The sequence below is a fragment of the Cupressus sempervirens genome, chromosome 1 (assembly GCF_028749045.1).
Source record: "Cupressus sempervirens isolate cs-2001-9-10 chromosome 1, ASM2874904v1, whole genome shotgun sequence".
NCBI classification, from domain to species: Eukaryota; Viridiplantae; Streptophyta; class Pinopsida; order Cupressales; family Cupressaceae; genus Cupressus; species Cupressus sempervirens.
The window spans coordinates 535191395-535209715 of record NC_143118.1 but is presented as its reverse complement, the minus strand read 5'-3'; the positions used below and the strand labels follow the sequence as shown (position 1 = coordinate 535209715).

Below are 18321 nucleotides of genomic sequence, written 5' to 3'. Positions count from 1 at the left end.
ATGTTTGTCAGTGACAATGTACTGTTCTTCAGAAGTGACAGACAGAGATACTATTTGATTGCACCAAGAAACCAGATTTCTTGTTTTGTCTATCTGAATTCAGTCCTGTATCTAAAACAAAAAAGAAAAAACCTGCTGAGCCCTTCTCCTTGAACTGTCACCTTTATTTCTAAATGGTGCCTAGATTACTCACTCTGCTCTCTTTTATGGGTTTTCTCTTGTAGCTGTTCATGCAATTCTTGATGTGCTTTTGTTGCTTTTACACCTGTTAAAGCAAAAGGTTTCAAAACTGATATAGTTTTTCCCTTCAATGCTCTTTTGCTGTTATTTGTATGCATACCAATCACAGATTTGATATTTCAGTCTTCCTGCATTGTCCAGTAATTGTTAATCTTTACAGTTTTATTTGACCTTTTTCCGATAAACATTGCTGAATTTGTCTTCTCATGCTGCATTACTCACTCTTTCATGTAGCATTCATTATTTTTTGCATATATGAGGCAAAAGGTTTCAAAACTTAAAAAGTTCATCCCTTTAATGTTTCACTTTTTCACTCCTAGTATGCATACCAATCCCCACATGCTACACTTATCCTATTTTCACCAGTTTTTATAAGTAAAAGGTTTCAAAACAAAATGAATTGTCCCTTTAATACTTTTATTTTTCGTGATTGGCTTCTCTATCTGCTGATGTATGCCTGTATTTTACTGAGATGAATAGCGTTTAGGATGATGAATGTGAGATGAAGTGAGCTATCAGCATTGCTTAGATCCATTGGATCTAACCTATTCTCTTCTGTGGATGTAGGGATTGGAAGCATGGAAAGGGCGAGATCCAGAACAGCAAAAAGATGGATGCCACTTCGCCAATCATTATAGGCAATAACTGGTGCCCGTGACCTTTTTCTCCTTTTACTCCTGTTTCATGTTACTGATTTCAGTAGAGTATAGGTATATATCAGCACATAGGGACTACTCTCACAGTCAAATGTGTGGGAGAAATTTACTTTCAGCATTTTATTTCTATCATGATTTGTTCCATCATACAAACATTGTATATTATTTCAATATGAATAAAATACTTTGCTTTAATGCATTTCTGAGAATTACTTGAAAGTAATAAGCATGTATGTTTTCCTCCATTTGAGCATTTGTGAAAATTGAGCAACAGTAACACTAGTTAAAATATCATTTGTTGAAGGACCATTCAAAGATCTGGGTGTTGTGTAGAAATTTAAGTGGGAAATTATTTTGTTGGTTCACGCAACAGTTAATTTCTAGGAATTGATTGGATGAATACCAGACCTACTAAAATACCTGACTCTGTAGTGGAAGAATTGTTGAGCTTAAAGTAAGTTTGATTTCTGGTACAATTTAAGTGTTGAGTTATTAGGTGTATGAATTGACCATATACAACAATTTAGGCTTAAAGGAATTCAAGAATGAATATATGTTTTGCAGAGAAGTTGAATGAGATTTAAATATCACGGTCAAGGAGAAATCATGGGTAAGGCATCACACTGACACATATTAGAGGAGAAAAAAAAATTATTGAACTGATTTCTATGATCACTGTTTGGCAACACGTAGAGAGATTGCAACTTGCAGTTTTAATATTGTAAAGACATGGTATAAAAAATTATTGCTAGTTGATTGTGCAACAATTGAAGATTGATGTAGATGTTGGACGTTGAATGCAAGAAGGATTGCCCGTTCACAAATTCTATTAGAATATTATAATGTTTCTTTGATGGTCATCTTTTTAGTTTTTAGTTTATTAGGTAGTTTCCATTTCCTTCATTAGTTCACAATTGTTTCTTTTAGATACATCGTCTTTGTAAATCCATATAAAGGAGTTTTCATATCCTCTGTTTAATACAACTACAACATCAATTTACCATAACATGGTATCAGGGCAAGGCGATGGGATTTCATAAAATTTGGCAAATTTTAGGAAAAAAATTGAGCTTTTGATATGGAATTTTTTCTAGAAATTTGATTTCAATTTTTAGAAACAAAAATCATTAGAAATATTTTATGAAACTTTTGTGGTTCGTCTTTGAGGATTTTCGCTGAAAATTGCAAGCCTGGTTAAGAGTTTTGATCCTGCGATTTCTTAGTTACACTAAATCTCTGTGTTTTAGGGTTGCATGTACTTGCATGTGTTGGTTTACCATGTAAAGTCTCGTGTTTTGTCACCCCTAAAAAATTCTGATGGGTTTTTCATAATTTTTTCCCTTGAAATTTTTTTGACAGGGTTTCATAATTTCTTCCTTTAAAAATTTTCAAATGGGTTTTCATTATTTTTTCCTTTAAATTTTTTTTTATGGGTTTATGTAATTCGCAAAGTTGCATGGGATTCCTTGGTGGGTTTATAATTTTTTTCCTCAAAACTAAACTGTTGGGTTTTACCGTTTTTCCTAAAAGAATCGAAGCTTTGTATTGTCTGGTTTTGATTGATTTTTGAACTCAAAAATCATGTTGGGTTTTTATTGGTTTTTCACCTCAAAAATCGTGTTCGATTTTTCTCCTAAAAAATCATGACTTTTTGCAATTTGTTTTGGGGCATCGTGCTCATCTGCAAAGTTTGGAGGGTTTGCCAAATTTTTCTCAAAATTATACTAGTTGTTCTCAGTGTTTGTCTCTGTCTCTATGGAAGAGCAGCTTCGTTATCCAACATCAAGTTGGATATTTTATGATGATTTCTAGTCAGATGTTTTGTTGATTCTGAGAGGGTTAGTGGTAGACTTATCTCAGTGCTAGAGTTTGTGGTAGGCTCTGTCTCTTGTTGCAAAGCATTCAGGAGAATTGTCATATCTCCCAACTTATAATGAATTAGAACTTGCGCCTTTGACACAAGGAAGTACTCTAGACCCTCTTCAATCCTTGAAGTGCACAGCCTCTCATTCATTATGAAAAATTAGTTATATAGCCTGCAACAGGCACCCAAAAACCAGAAAAATACAGTTCCAGTAGGAAGGTAAAAGTAGTTCAAGCTTCTACTCAATCCATCCAATCTCTATGCAATCATGAGGAAAGGTACCCCAATGTGTCTCCAACAGATCTCTAACCATGAAAAGCATAGCTCCACCAAAATCCAAGCTTGATGCTCCTGCATCAGACTCCCTAGGTAAATAGAAAAGTATGTCCCATACTTTGATGCAGGCAACCAACTTCATCTTTACCAAAGGCTTCCACTTCATCAAAGTCAATAGAACAAATCTGAAAATAAACCACCTATGCTTTATCCACTGAAGCATCAGAATTAAATACATGTCAGCAACCCAATCAGCATGCTCCCACCCAAGAACAAACTGAACGTAAGGCTCCATCAGCAAACCCTTATCCACATCAACAACTAGTGAATCCACACCAGCAACAACAAACTCCATATCAGCAACAGCATGTAGATTCAAATCCCCAATAAGAAGAACATGTAAATCCTCAACCATGTCAACCATAGGCAAATCAGGAACATACAGATCCACAGTATCATGTAGATCCAAAACCAAATCAGCAACAACATATGAATTTAGATCCATATCAACTACCATATGCAAATCCTCATAATCAGCAATCTCAACAATCTCATTGCTCACAACAAGATGCTCTGCAACATTCAATTCATCACCAACAACAACCCAATCATCCATGACCAAGTGCTCTGCAATTTCCATGTCAGATCCAATTGACTGATCATAAAAACCAATCTCTTTCCTAGCATCAACAAGGTTAGGAATATCTTCAGCAACAACCTCTAGCTGCTCTGCAAGTTTTGTATCAAACTCTACAAACTGATTAACAAAACCAACCTCGACCTTGCTATGCCATCTTCTCTCATGAACAATTCTCTTAACCGGCCATACAACTCTCTTCCGGATCAGTAGACTCCAGCTCCATAAACATCTGTGAAATGCCTTCCTCATCCTGTCCTTATCTTGATCAGCTGAACTAGTTTCAAACCGAGCAACCACCTCCTTAGCTTGATTTGCCAAACTAGCTTCAAATTGAGCAGACATCTTAGAAAATTCCCTCTCCACCACATCACAAAGATTCGCAATCATCTCAAGGTCCAATCCTCTCGGAGCCATCTCCCAAGATCTTCGTAAACCCTCTGCAACAAATCCTTCCCACACTCCTTGTGACAACCTCAAATTGTTTGCAAGTCAGATCACAACCTGCCACCTCGCATGAACAATCAAGAACCACATCACAAGTCCAGGACCACGGATCTGCAATCCACAAACTCTCTACGATCATGCCTAAACAAGATCAGTCTTCCATCTTTGCATCCATTGATCCATTTGTAAGCCCTCTGCAATTGCAAGTCATAACCATGATCTGCCACCTCGCAACCAAGAGATCTAGGACTCTAGAAAGAAAATACACCACCAAATCAAGATCAACTCAGATCTACTTCTCCAACCCAAGTCTTGGTGCAAACTGCCTCAGCTTCGGCGATCTGTCTACACGCTCAAGAACAACCTTCGCTCTAATACCATCTAACGCAATACAAGGGAAGAGTATCCCCAAAGGAGATGTCCTAGCCCCTAACTATATAACCACACAATGGAAACACAATAGCAAGAAGCAACAATGCAAGATCTAATACCAAATTACAATAGTTTGTTCAGAAAATATAACTGATTACATGCAATATGCCCGACTGTAAGGCCTTCCGGGTTAGGGCCAAATACAAATAGCTATTAAAAAATCAGTTCTACAAGATCCAAATTATAAAACCAATCCCAGCTAGCCCAAATCTGTAACATAACAGCAATTTGGAAGAAACCACCATGGAAATCTAAACTTGTGCTCCCAAGCCCACCAAGCAATCTCCTTGTTTTCTAGCCACATCCCTAGCTCTACTCCAACCTCATCCAAGATCCAAGTGTAAACTACCTCACATTTGGCGCTTTGTCCATACACTCACAACTTCATCATAATCCTATTGTAAACTGCCTCACATTCGGCGCTCTATCCACATACTCAGGAAAAACTCGCTCTTCAACCACTCTCCCCTCTCAACTGAATGACTAAAAGACTCCACAAGACCCCACTTATACCCAATTAAGCCACAAGTCGGCCACAACACAAATTAAATACCCATACATAAATTAAATGCCAAAAGTCAGCCTCCAACAGAAATTAAATGTCCAGAAATTGATATCCGAGCAAAATCGCGATATCTCCTAGCTTCAATTGAATTAAAACTTGTGCTTCCTCTACAACCCCTTAAGTGCGCAAAGGCTGATTCCCCAAGGATAAGTGCGCATTCATCCCAAAAGTCAAGCACAGAAAATTGTCGTGCAGAACTACCAGAAATTGATACTTTGGGAGAATTGTCATATCTCCCAACTTATAATGAATTAGAATTTGCGCTTTTGACACAAGGAAGTACTCTAGACCCTCTTCAATCCCTGAAGTGCGCAGCCTCTCATTCATTGTGCAAAATTAGTTATACAGCCTGCAACAGGCACCCAAAAACTAGAAAAATACAATTCCAGCAGCAAGGTAAAAATAGTTCAAACTTCAACTTAATCCATCCAATCTCTATGTAATCATGAGGAAAGGTTCCCCAATGTGTCTCCAACACATCCCTAACCATGAAAAGAATAGCTCCAGCAAAATCCAAGCTTGATACTCCTACATCACATGTGCTCTTTTTCATCCAGGGTATGATTGTGTTGCATGACAACAAAGTCACAGGCATTTTGTGCCGCTTGTAAGTAGACTTGTATGGTCCACATTGAATAAATGAGCCAGCGGTGAAGAGGATTGTAGGCTAGGGATGACACACAGTTGGTAGGATAGCGAGTGTGGTTACATTCTTACTTCATCACCATTTTCCATCTATGATTTGATTGACGGTGGAGGGCTCAGCTGGCAGAAACACCAACACAACTACCAAAAAGAGATCTATGGAGTGAATGGTTTAGACAAAGAAGATATTATTGAACTTTACTGAGATGTTGCCAAAATTGTTGAACATTACATGATACGATGTGATCAACATTCTGATGTGAGCTTGATGTGAATTAATAAGAAGTATCACTCACATAAAAAGATAAGTATTTGATGTGAAATATGTGTTCAAAGATAAAATGAATCATGAAGCATAAGAGATTATGCATCGAGAGAAGCAATCCAAAATGAAGTCTTACGAATGAACTAATGCAAAAGGATATTAGCTTAGACATGACTGATGGGAACACCACATCAAAAAGAGATCTAACATAGAAGGCGGATTTAATATAAAAAAGGTGTTAGTATTACAATTATACCAAGGCAAGTTCAAGGAAGGAAGTAACACGCTGGATGAGACCCCAAATAGCGTGATGAATCATTGACACTTGCAAGAATATTAGCTTATCATTTTTTGGTAAGGAATACCGTCAGTTTGAAAAAACATGGGAAAGAACATAGTGATGGAATATAGGCAGATTAATTGCAGTGGGCTACTATCCTAACGGAGACTCTTAAGAGAATTGTAAGAAGTTTTGAGACCTCTTAGGAAAGGTCTATATCGATCTGTGAGTATTTCCCAAGGTGTTTTCCACGTAAAGAAGGCATAATTGACGTGGCCTGTATAGGTGTATCAATTTTTTTTTATCGGGAGGATACATAAGATAATAATATGAAATAAAGAGAGGACATATTGTTTGCATAAACTGATATCAACATGGGAATAAGTGTAAGTCCATTATAAAATGAGACTATTATAATTATTTTCCTTGGGATAAGTGTTATGGAGAGAAGTCCTCAATCTTAGACAGCCACAAAGGGCATGTTGATTAGATTTTAAAAGAAAAGATGATGCGACCAGTGTAGTTCAACTACCACTCAAAGGCATATTATTTTGCAAACAAGGATGAAGATGTAATATAAAGGGAGAAACAAAGTTTCACACATATTCATATCTCCTTGGTCGTTGCACATGCCCTGTGGTATGGTGGGACCCATAGCGAAATGAGCCTAAGTTTAAATAGCAGCAAATTTAATATGAATTAGATCCATCAAGTTACATGGAATATTAAAAGGTAAAATAAGGTATGAGTATAGTTTTAATTTCTATATATCATTATATTTCACACGTATTTTAAGAGTTATTTACCTTGATCTTTTCCTCTAAGAATGTTATTGCAGGAAAATGAAGATTGAGATGTAGAGGGAGCCTGACATGTTATTAGAGGCAACCTTGAACGAGAGGGAAAAGAATAAGGATGTTATTCAGTTAACCTTCAATGATATCAGTCTTATTGATTCAGAGGGAGTAAACCATTTTGAGATGGATACTTCAGCAAATTGGAGCAGTCAAGAGGACTATAATTCATGAATATATCTTGTGACTGTGATTTAATGGGCCTACCCCCTGTGTACATCATGAGGAAGTGATGACTTCCAAATGATGTCACTTGTATTTGCAGAAGTTAATGTAAGGTGATGATCTTACAATAACTTGTATTATGTAATATCAAACCTTAATTTGAGTACTTGGTGAATATCATTGATATTCTAGGAGGCCAATACTCTTGATATCAAATGTGATATCATACATTTGAGTAATTAGTGAATACCATGTATTCTGGGAGACAAATACTCATGATATCAAAATAATGGATATCTTATGATCAAAGAGATCCTTAAATATTGTCATTCCTAATATTACCAATGGTGTAATATAAGTCTTGTGTTTATCCTTCCTAGCTAAGAGGGAGTGTTGATGTGTGGCAGCTTTAGTTGGCTAAATTCTATGTTATACATTTTGAGTAAGTGTTATACTTAAATCATAAGAATTTGCATCTTGTGAGACTTACAATTGAGTGTTTAAATGTCATTAAATTGATTGTCTTTGAGTTGTTTGTAAAGATGCATATTGGGTATGAGACAAGTATGCATTTTGTGAGACTAACAACTAAGAGCTTAGATATCATTAAATTGATTATCTTTGGGTTGTTTGTATAAATGCATACTAGGTATTTTAACAACCAAGAGCTTAGATATCATCTCATTGATCATTTTTGGGTTATTCAAAATATTGATCGTCCTTTACCCTTGATTATCAAAATGTATTTATCCTTCTTGACTAAGAAGGGGAGTGTTAAAGTTTTTAGTCAATTCAGATGTCTTTTGTACATGTGTGTTCATCATATATAGATAGAGAGAGAGAGAGAGAGAGAGAGAGAGAGAGTTAATGTGTGTTATTATATTTATTATCTGATTATCGAATAGACATGTACCATGAAGGGACATGTCTATTCATTACCTATTCTTAATATATAAATCTAAGAGGTTGTTGCATTTGGAAATTACATACAAAAATAATGAGTAGGCAATACTAATACATTTGCAGCGATCCTCACAAATAAATAGAAGGTAAGTGAAATAGTATAGAATTTTATAATTTTTTATGGAGGTTCAGCTTTTTTCACCTAGCCTTTTTGGTTAAGGACCAAGGACTGAGGGGTATTCCATTCCGCCAATTTGCCCAGGGCACAATCCCAGCCTCATCCCGTTTAAATGTCGGGGACCTTGCACTTAGCAAAACTTGATCCCTAGTGGGCTCCTTGTGAGCCCTTCAACTTCACTAATAGACCAAGGGGCCTTTGACTAGAATTTTATATTTTAGTTTCACTTACTAATTTACTTGAAGATTTATTTATTTTAATTGAGTTTCTAAAGTTATATTTTGATTGTGTACTTTAATTCTTCCTTGAAGCTTGATTTTTTTCCTTTATAACACATTGTTGACACCCATTTCTCCTCTAACGCAATCATCTTGAGACAACTTGTGAAGTTTTGCAAAGCACTTTCTAGCATGGTCATTGACCAAATTTACTCCATATGTGTTTGCCGTACTGGTAAAGAAATCAACGCATACAGACAATAATAGCAGAATTATATTCGCATACGCCAGACATACATTATGCTTCACAATATTCGCAATAGTAGATGAATGATGATTTACAAAGATCCCAGACGGGATATAAATACTACCGCCGAACCTTCCCGAAAGAGTCCGTCGGCCACAAATATTGTATCCGCTACAAACTATTTACTGACGACGTCGACTACAGAATACAAAAACACCGCCGGACATCACCCCGTCGGCTACAGAATACAGAAACACCACCTGACATCATTCCGTCAGCTACAGAAACACCGCCAGAACCATCCAGTCGGCTAACACCATCCCCCCCAAAAAGAAAAGTCGTCTCCTAACGACTGACAAAATATTTGAGACAAATTAACAAACAAAATACAATAACAGAGTGACTACAACAAGAGAAATTTTCTTCTGACACATCACTGTCACCTTCGTCCCGTGCCTGTAGCCTCTGCTAACACAACACTGCCTCCTTGATGAAGCTGACCTTGATAGCCACCTGTGCTACTTTTTCTGCTTCCAACACTGGGTCCACTGAGCTAAGTGTCGCTGCACTGCCTCCAACTGGATGATTAGCTCCTCCCGAGCTCTCTATGCATCCACCAAGACAGCCTCCCGGCCAACACCTACTCACAGTGCCTCTGGTACGCAGAAAGTCCATGCCTGCAGCCACTTCAACTCTTCTCAACTGGTCAGACTCCCACGACTGATAAAGAAATCAACGCATACAGACAATAATAGCAGAATTATATTCACATACGCCAGACATACATTATGCTTCACAATATTCGCAATAGTAGATGAATGATGATTTACAAAGATCCCAAACGGGATATAAATACTACCGCCAAACCTTCCCAAAGGAGTCCGTCGGCCACAAATATTCTATCCGCTACAAACTATTTACTGACGACGTCGGCTACAGAATACAAAAACACCGCAGGACATCACCCCGTCGGCTACAGAATATAGAAACACCACCGGACATCATTCCGTCAGCTACAGAAACACCGCCAGAACCATCCAGTCGGCTAACAATATGGAGGAAAAGCAACATGAAGAGGGCTACAAATACAAGGCAATTAAACCTGAATAACTATTCATTGGATCATGTGGAGTATTCTCCTTAATTTTACCAAGCTCATTTTAAAGAATCATTGCATTGACATAGACAAGCCTTTCTTGGGGTATGTGTGTGTGTGTGCATGCGTGCCTATGTGCGCACATGTGTTTTAGCATCAACTCAATGGTTGAGAAAATGAAGACTATCATAAATGACAAAAAAAAGACCTTGACAAAAATTCCTTCAAACAAGTGCACCCAATTATTGAAAAAAGACGGAGCACAATGATCACCACATTGTATCTTCTTGCCTTTGAGTTGACTCCGAAATACCATAGTGTTGAGATTCTTTCTTTGTGAACAAGGATTCTTTGTATAGAGATGATATCGCTTAAGGGTATGAAGTAGCATTTAATAGACTCTTTCCTCTCCCCAATTTGCAAGATGTAGTAACAAATGAGTTCATTAAATATTGTACACTCCAACACTCAAAGTATTAAGGCTATTATGATAAGTTCAAAGGATACTCACAGTTAGTGGAAGTTCAATAACCAAGAATTTCACACTAAAAACCCCTCACAATCATAATTTTTTCACAAGTTTAACAGACTTCTACTTTTTAATCTTTAAAGTTTCATACATAATATTTTTTAAAAATAACTTTTATAATGTATGACTTTACCTCCCTTCCTTTTCTTAATAGGTTGTTAGTTTTGCATTTGAGAGAAACTAGAGTACAATCTCTTTCATTCACTTGGTGAAGTGCAACACATTGCACTCAAAAAGGGGACAAAACTGAGTGTATGTGCATTCCAACTTGCACCTACTTTTGCACGAAGAACATGGCTACAAGGAAGGGGACCCAAAGTTGTGGAATAAGGCGCTAGAGTATACTAAGTTGGATGCTTCTATTTCCCAAGTGCACTTGACAAGTCTGAAAGCGAGCACAGCTTTAATGCAATAAGTACTAGCACTAGTTGTTATTCTTCAAATGTTTCTACACTCATTTAATGTCAACAACAACAATGACATTGATGATCTAGAAATTCATTTAGAGCTAAAAACTAATTGTTGAAGTCTAAGTTACCGATGCGTCTGGGCTGGAGGGGATGCGGATGCGGATGCATTCCGGTTCGCGGATGCGGATGCATTCCGGTTCGCGGATGCGGAAGGATGCGTGGGGGGTGCTGTCAAGAAGCACCATATTCTCTTGCAGATGCGCACAGGGTGCTTGGGAGAGCATCTGGGCACATCCCGTGAGCATCTGAATGTTTTCAGCGGCCAATCACTTAAGTGACTTAATAGAACATGTGCTTTAAATATATTTTTATTGTTTTTTTTCCCTTCTATTTGCCTCACAACCCTAAAACAGCCCTAAAAGAGGCCATTCATTGCCCGTTCTTCCCATTTTGTTTGCAGCTGGGCTCTCTTCTCATTTCGTCTCCATGTGGCATTCTCAAAGCAAGGTCATTAGTTTTGACAAGGATCCTTCGTAGGGTGTCTATTGAGCTTCCACAAAGGACAATTAAGCAACTAAGGTAAGCATTTGATTCATTTCATGAGCTTTTTTAGTGATTTTTTAAAATCTTCATGAATTTTTCAAGTTTTAGAAGAAATTTTTCAAAATTTTTTTTTTTTTTTTTGTAAAGAAATGAAGGAATAAGTGTAGCCATAATTTTTTAGTATTTTTGTATTCTATATTTGCACTTGTATGTTTCATATTCATAGTTTTTTAAAACATTTCTAAGTTATTTTTTTCTATTTTCTTATTAGATTCATAGTTTCTATTGTGCAAGAATGGTCACTACTGATAGTCAAAGTTTAGCAACACGGCAAGAACGAAGTGATAACTTCAATATTGATGTGGCATCTCCGTTATGAAGACACACTGCAAGATCACCACAGGTTTCCAGAGGTGGGTCATACATTTGGAGATGCAATATATGTCATAGTAAACCATTCAACAACTCATATTCTCGGGTCAAAGCTCATTATATGGGCCCTACTGGTAAAGGAATAGCATTGTGCAAGGGAAGTAAAGATGGAAAAAGGTTGAGTGATGCACAGTTAGTTGGATTCATAAAAGAACAAGAGGTTGTTGATCGTTCAGTGAGCAAATCAAAAACAAGTTTATACAAACCTTCCTCTACAAAGAGCAAAGTGAATGTGCCCACTAATCATGTTACATCCTCCAAATATCCATTCTTGGAAGTGGGAGAGGAGGAGGATGAAGTAGAAGTTATTAATCACAAAAGAGGTCCGTTGGATCAAGCATTCAAAATGGAGGCAAGAGAGATTGTTGATGAAGCAATTGCACATTACATTTATGCCAATGGTCTTCTTTCCAATTTGGTAAGATCGCCATATTGGAAGGAAATGGTTGCTGCCATCCTTAGAGCACCAGTGGATTACATTAGCCCCGGGTATGAAAAGGTGCGTACTACTCTTTTGCAAAAAGAAAAGATTTCTATAGACAAAGCTCTTCAACCAATTAGAACATCTTGGAAAACTTTTGGCATAACTATTGTGTTTGATGGATGGAAAGACACAAGAAACCGACCATTGATAAATGTGATTGCAATGTCCCCCAAAGGGACAATGTTTTTAAGGGCTATTGATTGTGAAGGACAAGTTAAGGATTCACAATTCATTTCTAAAATTCTCAGTTGAGGATATAGAGATTGCAGGTGGTGAGAATGTGGTCTAGGTGGTCATAGACAATGCCACAAATTGTAGGGGTACAGGTGCTTTGGTTGAGTCTCAATACGACCATATTTTTTGGACACCATGCACCCTACACTTTCTCAACTTGGTCATGCAACAAATTGGCACCCAAATAGATTGGGTGAAGCAAATATATCAAGAGGGAGAGGAGATACAAATTTTTCTGACAAACCACCACATGTCACAATCTATATTCAGATCATTCTCCAAGTTGGAGTTGTTGAAGGTAGATTTAAAATTGTAATTACTTAGTTTCATTTATTTATTTATTTTAAATAAGTTTTATAGTCATGTTCAATATCAAATTTTTTGTTTGTAACTTCGTTTTATATTTGATGTCATATTGTCAACTTGCTTATAGGTTGTTGAGACTAGATTTGCATCTCATACCGTTGTTTTGAAACAATTCCTCAAGGTGCAATCAGTATTGGGCCAAATGGTTATTGGTAACCAATGGGCTATATGGAAGGCTTCAAATTCAGAGAGAGTCTTGAAGGTCAGGGGTATGATCTTGGGTGAGCATTGGTGGGCTCATGTGCAATTTGTATTGGATTTCACTGAGCCTATCATGACTATGCTATGCTTTGCCAATACAAATGCACCTTGCTTGGGCGATGTGTACAATGGCACGGACACCATGGTAGAAAAGGTAAAGCTTTCCATACAAGCACGTGAGACTAACCCCACAGAATGTAAAGCCTTGTGCAAAGAGGTGGTGGATATCATTCATCATCGTTGGGAGAGGATGACTACCCCATTGCACCTCCTTGCATATGCCTTATCTCCAAGGTACTACAGTCAGGAAACACTTGCTATGCCGGATAGAATTGCACCATATGCGGATGAAGAAGTTGTTACTAGGTGCTACACTGCATTTGCAAGACTCTTCCCAGATGATGAAATGTACAAAAAGGTGAGGCAAGAATTTGGCTTATTTGCTTCAGGATCAAAACTTACTCCATATGCAATAAATGACCAAAATGACATGGGAGCTATCACATGGTGATACATGTATGGTCAACCATTCAAGCATCTACAACCTCTTGCAATCAAGATCCTCTCACAAGTAAGTTTTCATTTATTTATATATTTAGCTATTGTATTCTACACTTTAGTGTTTAACATTCTCTAATTTGCTTTTCATTTGTATGTTTAGTTTTAAATTTTTATGAACACTATTTAGGTTGCAAGTTCTTCTTCTACTGAACAAAATTGGAGTACATACTCTTATATCCATTTAGTGAAGCGCAACCGGTTGGGCTCAAAGAAAGTTGAGGACTTGATTTATATACATACCAACTTGCGTCTTTTGTCACGTAAGGAGGATGGAAAGATGGAAGGGTCAACCAAGCTTTGGGATGTAGCCCTTGAATCTACAAACTAGGATGCAACACTTTAGGATCTTACTGTGATGATGGATAATGATGTTGATAACATAATAGCACATGCATCTAGCACAATTGGACCCATGCATGGTTCAAATGAACTTCCAAGTGTTGCAGCAGGAGGAGATGATGAGAATGTGGATTTTTTTGAGAATCTTTATGATTCTGAATGATTGAATGTGATTTGTGAATCTTGAGCCCTGACTCTTGATCGATCAACATTGAACCATGAACTATGTTTTGATTTTGTAATTCAAATTGCATTGGAATCTTGAACTTGAGTAATTTCCTAATTAGACATTACTGTTATTTCAATTTGATTATGATAATGATTCAATGAATGGTTTATTTTTGTATATTTAATATTTCTTGTATTTCTTTGCATACATAAATTATAGTTGACCTCTTTACACACACACAAACACACATTTAAATATATATATTTATGTATGGATGCACCCAAACGCATCCAAAATCCCCCAAAAAAATCTGCGCATCACCAAATCAGCACCCCGCACCCGCATCAGCATCTAAACCAGAATCGATAACTTAGGTTGAAATCAGTACTAATATTATTTTCATATTGACAATGAATATTTTATAAAATTTATCATTTATATTTTAAATGACATTCGAGACTATGGTGGTTTTGTTGTTTATACAATGCTATGTCATACTCCAAACTTAATTCCCTTCTTTATGGGTATATAATTATGATTTTTACTTTTCTTGTTTGTCCGGATGAACTCATAATAAACCCAACCCCTAAAAAATGATGGATCAGTGCCAAAACTGGCAATTTAGGTTGAAGATATGTTTATATCATGGTGGAAATTTGTACACAAGCATAGAAACTATAAATGTTGTGATTAATTTTTAGCATCTTTTGAGCACTTTCAGTTGAAGGTTCAGTGTGCAAAGAGGTTAATTTTCAGTAATGGAGCAATCTTCGTTGTTGCATAATTGATGGCATAATTAATGGACACTGTCGTTGTGTCATGGTTTTATGCATACACATGAAAATTATTAGTGTGGTTGTATGCAATGTGAGAGAAAGTCGAGGTTCTTCTGATAATGTTTCTGATGAGAAGGTATCCATTGTTTTAGTTATTCTTAATCCTTTATTTTGATTTGCTAGCTGCCACATATTGGCACTGAATTATGAGTTTCGAGGAATATAAGTCCATCTGGAAATGGTATTGACTTTTTCTCTTTTTTCTAATATCGGTATCATTGTCAAGTCAGGATGAGAACACCTATGTATGTACACAGTAGACTCGTCGAGAAAAATTTACCAAGGATTAATGTGGAGGACGTTGGATCCCTCATTCAATAATTTCCTGTGAGTATCTACCGAATCACAACACTTCCCCTAGAATGAAGACAAGAGGAACATCTTCACCATAGTAGCATTCGTTTCGATCTCAGTTGGAAAAATTATCTCTGACATCGGAAGAATGGAGTGATTCTGAAGGGTCTGCTTTTATTTTAACGACCACTTCTGTTTTTCTATTGTTACAGGAGTCAATCTATACATAATTCAACATGGACATTCAACACGTACGATTGCAGCAATCTCTTTCCTACAGTTGCAATGAACGAACTTGGTTCATATCAAAAACCAATGAATCTTTGAATCGGGATTTTATTTATCTGGGTTCAAACCCCCTCTCATTTCATCTAATCCTGAATGTATGAATGTCGAATTTGAAGCTTCGACTGAGGTTGATTTCACAGTAGAAATAGATAATTTTATTGTTTTGAATTAAGTGCACCAAATATAAAATCTTGGACTGAGCGCAACACCACTATGGATGGAATGTCCAACTTAGGTTTTAGTTATGTATGTCGGCCTCCGTACCGGTAATTATTCATCCAAAATGAGATTTTACTGGAGGAAAACTAAGAGGTAAATAAACAATGAAAGCTGCAAATCTTTTACTGGAAATTATCAGAAATGCAGTAGATAAGCTTTTAGGCTTGTACAACTACCAAGGAATTGCAGAATTGTCAGTTAAAGGGGAAACAAATTATTCCTGCATTGATGTTTGGATGGAAGACTTACAACTAATTGTGTCTTGAGTGAAGAAAGAGGAGTGGGTGACACTTCTGTAGCAGTAGCATTTATTCTGCCACTTGTATTGGTCGTCTTCACTGAAATTATTCCTCTGTTCCAATTCGGGACACCCCGACTCCATGAGAAATTGCATAGCGTGGCTGCCATCGGCTGTACCTCCTCCAATGCAATCTAAACGTGTGGAGAGAAATCTTGGGCTTTCGGCAGAATGTAGACATGCTACTACAGGTAAAAACATTTTGCCTCATGCAAGAAGTAGTTTACTTTCTACTTTAGTTTTATGAATCAAAGTCTATCGCAAGACTCTTTTCTCCTCAAAATTTGAAATGAAATGAAAGATTTTTTAATGACTTCCACCAGGTCATAAGTCTAAGGGACCCACATAAAACTCTCTAGTCAGTCTGATGTGATTTCTCTAGGCTGTCCTTTTTATTGTGTATTGCATAAGTAAGATGGCCCCCATTTGATGGAACGCTTCAACATCTTAGACGAGCAAAATGGTAGTGATGGAAGATGGTGGCGTCTATCCAGCGATTCCAACGATTGAATCTAAAATTTTATTATTAAGAGACTTTTTTTTAAAACTCTTCTTTGTAATATTGGGATGAGTAGATAGGGGTCAGTGTGGCTAACATCCAAACAATAGCGGATTCATATTTGGTATTTTTTTATGCATAGTTCATTTCTATTCATTTAAATATAAACTTGTATATTGAAAAAAGGGAATTAGGGATACATGATTATCTCGTGAGAGTGATTCAGCATTAAGGTTGGTAAACTAGAACGATCAACTATTCATTAAAAAAAAACATTTTTGAAAGCCCTCAAGCTACAATCTAGCAGTGTTAGTTGAGGAGGGGGATCATGTTTATCATCAAAACTCCATACATAAGCAGGGTTAGGAGGTGGGTCTAGAAGAGACCACCTATCATCATTACTTTTTCTTCTTCTTCTTCTTCTTCCTTCTAGAAGGGGAAACTACAAGTGTCAGTAGAGGAAACCATTTGTTATTAGTAACGGAGGGCCACCCAGAAGTAGAAGCAGGCAATGGGAGTAGCAACATGGGATGAGCCAAACCCATGCAAGGGAGGAGATATAGAGTGGTGATGCCACCCATCCCACCTTCACCTAAAGAGCGGTAGGGAGCCTAATATCACGGGGTCTACGAGCGGAGCAAAGGAGTTGCGGTCATGACGACGTCCACGTAGAGGCGAAGTGTTGCCAACAGAGGAAGTAACTAGTGACACCCTCATCATTGTACATAGGGCATTTCCCTAATGCTCAAGAAGCTCCTAGAGGTGGACCATCTCCAGTGCAACTTTATTTGCCTCCACTTAAATCTCTAACAGCACATTATTACAAATACATACTTTAGTGTACATAGAAACATGAGCATCCATAATAACTTGATTAAAAATGATTGCATTTCTATCTTTTCATATAGTGAAAAGGATCTCCATCCTAAACTCATGCCAAATTTGAGCATATTTGTGAGAAAGCTTGGTTAGATCCCCAACAAGGCCATATGCTAGGTAAATTGTTCCGACCTGAAAGGTAAACAAAAATCATGTATCCAGCTCCATAAATGTTGAACTCTTTGGCAAAACTAGAAAATATGCATGAAAGTCTTTGGCTAATTGCAAAAAGGGCATCAAGGATCAAGAATCCCCATATGTTTGTGTTTAGAACTCACTAACAAACTTTGGTATAGAATACACCAAGCAAAATGGGCGATTTTAGGTTTCATGATAGCAAACCACATAGAAAGGAACCTAAGGTGCCAAGTCTTTAGAGAAGAATTAAAATGCCATTGCAGATTGATGGTGGCAACCATAGGAAAATGAGGAACCAACCAATCATAACCAAGCTTGGGTTTATAACTAGAGAGAGGAGACATAAATACCATTTCTAATCCTTCCACCAAGGCTTAACAGAAGCAACACCAAGCTTATGCATTAGCTATAGAGGTAAGGCAAAGACCAATAGCTCAAAAGTTTGTTGATTTGGACAAGACAAACAAAATTGGAGCTGCATATCATCCCAACAATGAGGGCTCATAGTAGCTCTAGAAAAAATATCTAAGGGAGTCTAAATGTCACATTTGCGAAAACATAGAGCACTAATCCCTAGAATCTTGGCGAGAGGAAATCCTTGCATATGAAAAAGAGAGGACCACCAGATGTTCTT

At 37.1% G+C, this 18321-nt stretch overlaps 1 protein-coding gene across 1 annotated transcript in view; it reads right to left on the bottom strand.

Annotated features, from left to right (window-relative positions):
- The window catches only part of FIB4 (Plastid-lipid associated protein PAP / fibrillin family protein), a 36565-nt gene extending 20250 nt beyond the window's left edge, over positions 1 to 16315 (bottom strand). Inside the window, exon 1 of the mRNA XM_089829931.1 lies at positions 16123 to 16315. Within this exon, the coding sequence (XP_089686057.1) occupies positions 16123 to 16281 (159 nt within the window). The 5' untranslated portion in view covers positions 16282 to 16315. The remainder of the gene's footprint in view (positions 1 to 16122) is intronic.
- Between the last annotated feature and the right edge of the window lie 2006 nt (positions 16316 to 18321).